General features: G+C 30.8%; 1 protein-coding gene across 1 annotated transcript in view; it reads left to right on the forward strand.

The window, feature by feature from the left end:
* LOC108737945 (heat shock 70 kDa protein II-like) overlaps positions 1-8,523 on the forward strand; it is a 28,619-nt gene extending 20,096 nt beyond the window's left edge. Inside the window, exons 6-8 of the mRNA XM_018471174.1 lie at positions 5,406-5,546; positions 6,737-6,973; positions 8,197-8,523. Coding sequence (XP_018326676.1) covers positions 5,406-5,546; positions 6,737-6,973; positions 8,197-8,442 — 624 coding nt within the window. The 3' untranslated portion in view covers positions 8,443-8,523. The remainder of the gene's footprint in view (positions 1-5,405; positions 5,547-6,736; positions 6,974-8,196) is intronic.
* Positions 8,524-9,183: the final 660 nt, after the last annotated feature.

Below are 9,183 nucleotides of genomic sequence, written 5' to 3' on the forward strand. Positions count from 1 at the left end.
CTGTTATTGGTACCATTTACTACTGAAAATATCAACGAGATGTTTATTTATATTTGAAGACATATTAAAGGCTTTAACGCTTGTTTTCGACTCGCACTACTATTCATGATTGAACAAAACTTTTGGCAGGTACTGTATGGAAAAGTATGTTTAATGCCAGCGCGCATCCAAGACATTGAAAGGGGCACATCGCTAGAGAAATTAAATGAAGTATATAACATTTTGTTTTATTTAATAAAAACTAGTTCTACTGTAAGAAAAATCACAAAAATAAAACGACAACACTGCTTTACGTATATGGTGACATCGTCATGCCATAACAGTTGACATAACACTCCTGACATCTAAACGACAGCTATGCTATGAAAAGTAATTTTTTGCTATCTGATTTCGGTGGCTTGAAAGATCTCGTAGGAGTGAACATTTGACAAAAATGAACAAGAGACTGTTTTTCATATTTAACAATATACTTATGTATGTATATTTGTACCTACCTATATGGTACAAAAGTACCTACAACTCATTTTCGCTATTAAATAAATTACCATTGCGTTTTACGAAGATATAACACATTAATGGTGTGATATTAAGTAAAGATTAATTATTAATTACTAACACTTCGTTGCAGGAGTGAGGATGTAAACTACATAGCGCAAAGTTGCGACTTTCAGGCTTGGTAATCTCCTTAATCTCTTAAGGGATACTCTGACTGATTAGTGTCGGAATCAGTTTGCAAAAACGGCCTGTTAATTAATGAAATATTTTTATTTTGTTTTATAGATACATAAATATCATCCAAGTATATTTCATTCGCCGAATTTATCTAAATAGCAGCGCTCAGTAACATTTTATTGCGAATTTATAGTTAGATACATAAAATGGAATTCAAGCTTTCATACGTTTACATATATAGAAATATTAAAAAGGAAAGTACACTTTGACCTTTAGGAAAATGCTTGAAGTACGACGTAGGTTAAAGGTGAAGTTTTAAATTTTTACATCACGTTTATCGATAGGTTTTTGGGGTTTTATGTGGTATTTGGAATTAAAAAATTAAAAACTATTGTGAAACTCAAAAAATATTGAACAGAAACTTAGGCCACACCAGTGAAATATAATTTAATAAATTGTTTTTCCAGTCAGTACTACAATGTTTACATTTTTTTTTAATATTTTATTTATAAATTGTTTATACTCAAATATCAAATATTCCGATAGTCAGAAAATTATTTAAACTGCTTGGTATGAATTGGGAATTTTTATTTGTTTAGCAGTTAGAAAAGTTCAAACATAGGACTTGTTAAAAAGCTCTATAGACAACTTTTATTATGTTATATGTAGATGGCGACTTAGTATCTTCTCTGCTGTATTTTTCCAAATTGGAGTTTCTACATAAATTAAGAATATGAACTCAGATGAAAAACCAATTTATTAGACCAAAACTCTAGCTTTTCGTTGTGTGATTGAAAGGCTTTTTCAAGAAAATTGTCAAATCAAGAAATAGAGTACAAAATCATCATCTTAGAGCAATAATAATTAATTTAAGAAAGTAATCTCAACAACGTATATTTCAAAACTTAAGAGTAATAATTTAAAAATGTTAATGGAATTAATTGTTTTTAAAATAGTTAAAACTGAAGATATGAAGCATGTTTTTATGTTTATGTTTTAAGTTTTAACTACTGCTTATATGAATTCGCTTTTTTAAATTTTAATTGGACGGTTTTGTTAGTTTTAATTAATAGTCCAGAAAAATAAAAACAATGAAAGTGATGATACACAGAGAAAATGAAAAAAGAAAATTTAGCTAAATATTAAAGCGATATTTACAATTTATCCCAATAGTCCGTTGCTTCGTAAGCGAAAATAATAATAATTACAATTTGAACCCGAATTTGTAAAAATAAAATCCTAGCAGCAATAAATTTATTAGGTATTTTAGTTGATATTACAAATAAAATTTTAATAATTAAGAAACTAAATAATTTCTAAAAAAACGTCAAAATTGAGATTATTACAAGTTATCTAATAAAATCAAGTCACTTTTGTAATTTTTGCGTTATCATAAAAATTTAGTTCTCTCCGCGTTTAAAACAAACTTTTNTGTCACAGTCAATTTTCTTCGAATCTACCCGTGTAAAAATTCAAAATAATGCATTTCTTTCCAAGTGGCAGTTAAGTGGACTCGTTATAAATTGGCACTCTTTTGAGTTCTTTATTATTCCTATATAAAAATTCACTTTGAATGACTTGAGGGTGTAGTATTCAGTATGTGATATTAATTTTAAATTGGATATACTTTTAGCCGTTCCCGAGAAAAAGAATCTTAATAAACAGACTGACGAACAAAAAAAAAACAAAGTAATCCTACAACGATTTTGTTTTTATTTAGAAGTACCAAACCCTAAAAATTTTGTTATTATTTTTGTGACCTGCACATAAAGTACAACCTGAAAAAATTGTTTACATTAGAAAACTGTATTAGGACTCTCAGAATTTGAATTGCGAAACATCTGCGTAACGGTTTATCAACTTCAATAAAAGTGACATTTAATTCAAACCATTCTGCAACTTGTACACAAAACTTGAGTAAATCGCGGAGGATGCCATATATTGAGGAGAACTTTTATGAGATCGCGCAGGATATACTTCCCCATATACTGGTTCGTGAAGGCAAAATAATTTCCGTTGCATTTTATGGATACTAAGCCTGGGAGTTGTAAATAAAGTAAAACCGCATTTAGAAACTTCCAAACTCACGACTGTGCCAGTTTCCAGTATGCAATTCAAACTTGATTGGAAATGAGAATCGAATTTAGTTTTAAAGTACTTTGTGCATGGTTTTCTAAATATATTTTCTTTTCAACGTCCTTTGTGGATGGGATATTCTAACTGTACAGTATATGACAGCAATATTGTTAATTCAGGAAACTAAAATTATTCAAAAAAGTGCAGATTTAAACTGGTTAATTTTTCTCTATATCATCATCATTAAGTTGTCAGTCCTAAGAATGGTTGGATACGCACCTCCACACTTTTCTATCCTGAGCTAATCTTCGCATTTTCCTAAAAGTAGAAGAAATCTCACATCGTTAACTATTTGTGAACAGGAATATAACCTAGGTCTATTTCTACTCCTCTTAACTCGTGCTTCTGCTTCTAATATTTTTCTGACTAGTCCATCATGCCTAAGAAGGTGTCCTACATACCTATCTCGCCCATTTTTAACTTCCATAGATTCCTCTATGTACTTATTATTTCTAATACCTTTTCATTTCTAACCTTCTCTACCCTAGGTAAAAATGTTCAATCTCTCAGAGTCTCTGAAAGTGAGACTCGAGTCTCCATCTCTCATCGAGTCTTTCTGGTGTCGCTGAGGGAGACTCTCGAGAGACTGTCAAAAAAAGTGGTTAGAGTCTCTGAACGAGAGACTCGAGTCGCTCATAGAGAGATCCTCATTTCGGATCCAGTCTCTGAACGAGAGACTCGAGTCGCTCATAGAGAGATCCTCATTTCGTATCCAGTCTCTGAACGAGAGACTCGAATCTCTCAACAAGTGTTGTCTCGATAGACATGGTTAAAATTTTCTAAGTTCAACATATTTCAGAGATCCCAGTCTTTCTACGAGAGACTCGAGTGTCTCAATTTTTCTTTTTTATTCGTTCAGTCTCTCTGTTAGATACTCGAATCTCTGAATTAACAATTTTATCATTCGAGTCTCTTATACAGAGACTGTGAGAGATCCATAAAAACACCTAGGCAATAACTGAGAGACTGTGAAGGACTGTGAGAGACGCTCTCAGAGACGCTGAAAGACTCTGAGAGACTGAAAATTTATGTCTAGGGTCACTATAGATTTTATGGAAAAACTCCTTACATCTTCAAGGGAGAAAACTGAACTAGTTCAATTTCTTATTTATATTATTTTGTAATAAGCAACTATTTATGTTTGATTCCATTAATAGCAAACATTTTGTTTCCACATTTATTTAGTCTTCTTGGGGCATTTTTACCATCATCGATTATTTACTTTTTCACAATTAGTGTTCTAACGGATAAATTACCTTTACGTATTTCGTAAAGTAAGTTAGTTGTAGCACTGTAGGTAAATTTTTCGAAACATTTTGTTTAAGGCGTCCTTTTCCATTCATTCTCGAAAGGAGCGGGGAAATTCGGCGAACACAAAGCAATTACAGTTTTCCAACACGGTGGTAAGTTGTGTCTGCATTTACGTAATCGGAATTAAACTATCGTTTGCTCGTCAGGCTTTCAATAGGTATGCGGCGATGGCAGTGGCTAACCTTTTATTGCATGTTTGTGTGTAACTGAGCTCGTATTCAATTGAAGGAAACGACTTCAACTTTATCGAAAAACGTTTGTTTGGAAAACGAACAAGAGAGATCGACGTGATTATAAATACCCCATTTGCCAGCTCAATCTCATTGAAAGATCGTTGCTTTAAAGATACGGTCGTGGTAAACTGCACCCCTTTGTTTTTCTTACTGTAAAACACAACGGAATTTAAAATAACATCAATCCAATTCAATTCAAATTTACACAAACCTACTAGATTAGTCAAAAATACATATTGTTTCTCGTATTTTCTTTTTAGGGTTAAAAGCTCTATAGACAACTTTTATTATGTTATATGTAGATGGCGACTTAGTATCTTCTCTGCTGTATTTTTCCAAATTGGAGTTTCTACATAAATTAAGAATATGAACTCAGATGAAAAACCAATTTATTAGACCAAAACTCTAGCTTTTCGTTGTGTGATTGAAAGGCTTTTTCAAGAAAATTGTCAAATCAAGAAATAGAGTACAAAATCATCATCTTAGAGCAATAATAATTAATTTAAGAAAGTAATCTCAACAACGTATATTTCAAAACTTAAGAGTAATAATTTAAAAATGTTAATGGAATTAATTGTTTTTAAAATAGTTAAAACTGAAGATATGAAGCATGTTTTTATGTTTATGTTTTAAGTTTTAACTACTGCTTATATGAATTCGCTTTTNCTACCGAATCTGAAAATTTGAAAAAAATACAGAAAATAGTTTTTTACTCATAGATTACAGAAAAATTAATAAGAAGTCTATGGTCTGAACATACTTGTGTGTTTGTCTGTCCTTTTTTTTTAATAAATTCCTTTTCTGCCTTAAATAAGTTTTAATCTCTAGATTTGCAATAGGAGGATGGAGAGCAAAAGAGGTAACCTTGAATTAGAACACCGTATGGTGGATATTCTGAAATACCTCTACTTAAGCTTACCAGTTTTCTGGTCATATTAGTAGTACTAACGAGAACTAATCCATTTTTGATTATACATTATCAATAGCGGTTTATGTGCTGTAGTTTCTGATACTGTATTTTAGTTAGTTAATTGAACAATGTAATTTTTCCAGTCATTTTCTACGGTATCAGACAATCAAGCAACCGTTCTTATACAAGTGTTTGAAGGAGAGAGAGCATTGACTAAAGATAACAACCTCTTAGGAAGTTTTGAACTTACCGGAATACCTCCAGCTCCTCGCGGATTGCCAGAGGTAGTTATTTATTTACATTACTATTTGCAAATTCTGTATTTCATTCAAAGGTACAGATTTTTGTAGATAAAGTAAATACGACTACGTTTCTTTAATAAGGAGTAGGTACGTAAGCAGTTTCATAATTGGCAAAATATTTTCATTCCTATTATTCAAATCTAGCAAAGTCTTTTTAGCTTTTACCCTTAAATTGTAAAAAAAGAAAAATATGTAGAATTTCAGTACAATATTACTTTTTCTGCCTACTTTAGACTAATACGTTTTTATGGTATTACTGCTTTGAAGCTCGTGCTTCTTTATTTTTTTCTATCTGGAGAGTATGAAACAATGGATATAACATTTAATGAATTTACAATTTCAAAAGAATTAATGGTTTTTTTATTCCTTCATATTCTTTTTTTTATATCTGAAAGGATAATTAAAGGAGTTTACCGGCTAAATAAAAGACGACTTCTTTTGTTATTATTATCTGCATATCATTTCTTTTTACAATGAAAATTCCTTTATAATTAATTGTTATACCTTAATGAAAATATTTTATAACATTATCACAAGTATTTCTCTTTTAATATTAATTTGAAAACGATTTCCCTTTTGATAAGTTTAATAAATGGCAGAATTGAAATGTCTTTAATAAATTAAAAGCCTTGGGTTCCTCTCAAAATTTTAATGAAAACCAAGCTTGTAGATGCAGCACCAAACTCGAAAATTTCAGTCGCTTTCAAATGGACAAAGATAAAACTTTCCGTTTTGTATATCAAATGCTAAAAGCATGTTAAAATGAAGTTATTAAAAGCATATTCGACACAACAAAATTACCTAGTCATTGGATTTTCATCCACTTATGATAGAAAGCAGAGTTAAAATTAGTCAAATATTTTTATAATCAAGAAATAATAATAATAAATTAGAAAAACGTGTTTCAGAAAATTAGACAAACACTAACATCATCAAAATCTTTTTTTTGCCAAAATTAAATTTAGAGATAATCCAAAAATACGATCAAGAAGTCCAATAAATTATTTATTATTGTTTTTTTCTCAGAAGATAAAAAATTTTTGATTTATTATTGCACAATATGAGTGAAATAGGTATATATTAATATATCCTGAATGATTTATATATTTAGACAATAAAAAACCGATTTATAAGGATCCAGTATCTGTAAAAGAAAGTTTTTTAAATTTTAGATAGAAGTAACTTTTGATATCGATGCAAATGGGATATTGAATGTATCAGCTGTGGAAACAGCTACTTCAAAACAAAATCATATTCAAATAAAGAATGACATGGGTCGCCTGACACCAGAACAAATTGATAAAATAATCGCCGACTCTGAAAAACATAAGGAAGAAGATGATCAGACCCGAGCGACGATTGCTGCTCGAAACGATCTAGAAGCTTATGTTTACCAACTTCAATCAATTGTTAGTATCAATATTTATTTTATCAAACAATCAAAGTCTAAACGTATTCCTTACTTTCTCTTGTCCTTTTAAAGGACTTAAAGTTATGAATAAGGACCATTTTTAGAAAAAGGATTCGAGTAAAGTCTTTTTGTTGTAGTAACATTTTTATGTCTTTCTGGCTTTTATTAAAGTTATTGGCCTATTTCAAAACTGATTTGGATAAAGTAATGATAATAATTATTAACTATAAGACAAAATTATACTTGAATTTACAGTGATGGTCATATTGTTATTGTATAGAAGAAGGCGCATGAGTCTTTTTACAAACACATTAAAAACAATTAAAATTTTGAAAAGTGGTATCGACTATTATACTTTTCTTGGAAAATTGTTTATACCTTCTATAGACTGAATTACATTAATATTGTATTCAAAACAACTAGTGGTGAACTACAGAATTTTCGAGCTTAAGAAGGCATATCTTCACTTCATCATCATCATAAGGTCGTCAGTTGGATACGTACCTCCACTCTTTCCTATCCTGAGTTAATCTTCGCATTTCCCTAAAACTAGAACAACCCACATCCTTAACTATTTGCGATCAGTAATCTAGTCTAGGTCTACCTCTACCCCTCCTAACTCCTGTTTTTGACTCTAATACTAGACCTTCATGCCTGAGAAGGACTCCTCGGTTTTCCTATTCTTTCTAATACCTCTTCATTTGTAACCTTTGCTATCCACGTTATCCTCATTATTCGCCTGTAATACCACATTTCGAACGCTTCTAACCTTTTCTTTTCCGCCGCGCCCACTGTCCATGTTTCGCACCCTTACAATGACGCGCTAACATACACCTTTAACAACCTTTTTCGAATTCCTAAATTACTCCTTCCGTCCTGACTTATCTGACTCCTTAGATATCTAAAATCAGCCACTTCTTCTAATTTTTCATCTCTTATCTTTATATTCGCTCTTTCCCTACTTTTTCTTCCCTTGTATACCAGTATTTTAGTTTTATTTTTATTTATTTTCGTCAGTACAGCTTCCATTTTACTTAAAGCTATCCCTAAGTCCTCCTTCATATTTGGGAAATATTTTGACACGTTTCCTCATCTTCAAACTAAATGTTGACGAAAAATGTGTTAGGATTTTTTTAGCATTAACTTATTGTCACAAAACTTATTGGAGTAATTAATTATACCTATTATTGTTATTATTAAATGGATTTTAATTAATTTAAGATGAACGACCCGCTGATATCACATCAGGTACGCGATTCTGATAAAATCCTAGTGAATAAAGAATGCTCAGAAGCAAGAGCGTGGCTTTCTGAACATAAAGATGCAACTGAAGAAGAAATAGTTAACCGAAAAAAAGACATTGAAAACAATTGCAAAACTGTAGCACTTCGTTTGTTTGCGCAAGCTGGAACCTTTTTGAACGCTGGAAGAGATCAGATTACTAACGATAGGCAATTCCCGCGGTAATATTTTAATACCATTGAATAAGGAGATGTATTTAACTATCTTTACGTCTATGTTATGAATATCTTTCCATACAATTATGTAAGTAAGTGTAAAATAAAGATTTTATTTCCAAAAGGATATTTTTTGCTGTGCTCCTGAAATTATTGAGAGATTGAAGGATTTTTTTAATCTTCGAGAAGTAAAAATTATGTCAAAATAGTCCTAGTATCTAAAGGTGCTAACGGTTTTCGAGTGTGATGCCGAATAGGTATTTTCTGGTATTATTTTTGTTCAAATATTTAAAACAATTTTTATCATAAAAAAGGCGCTCTTGAAATTATTAGGAGACGGAAAGGATTTATTATGCTTTGAGAAGTGATAATTATGTAAAAATGCACGTAAAATCTCATGGTGCTAACGTTTTCGGGTGCGGTGTCGAAATAAAAAAATTATTTAATCATAAATTTTTGGGGTATGGAAGATAGTTACTAACCCTCAGATAAAATCACGTATGCTCAGCTATTATTTTGCTTTAATTATTCATTTAAGAGGCCATCCCTTTTACCCTTTCGCTTTTACTCCACACACGAGTTTAATCCCTTTCGCCGGCTTTGGTTCTACCCTATTTACCTAAACAACGAATATATATACATACTTATAAGTATTATAATATAAAATAATATAAAAATTGAATTTATTGAATGGATTGAACTTCTTTTCCATGTTTTTTGTGTGTTTAACTAAAAATTCTTATTAAGTTAC

This window comes from Agrilus planipennis, unplaced genomic scaffold, assembly GCF_000699045.2.
Source record: "Agrilus planipennis isolate EAB-ADULT unplaced genomic scaffold, Apla_2.0 scaffold2, whole genome shotgun sequence".
NCBI lineage: Eukaryota > Metazoa > Arthropoda > Insecta > Coleoptera > Buprestidae > Agrilus > Agrilus planipennis.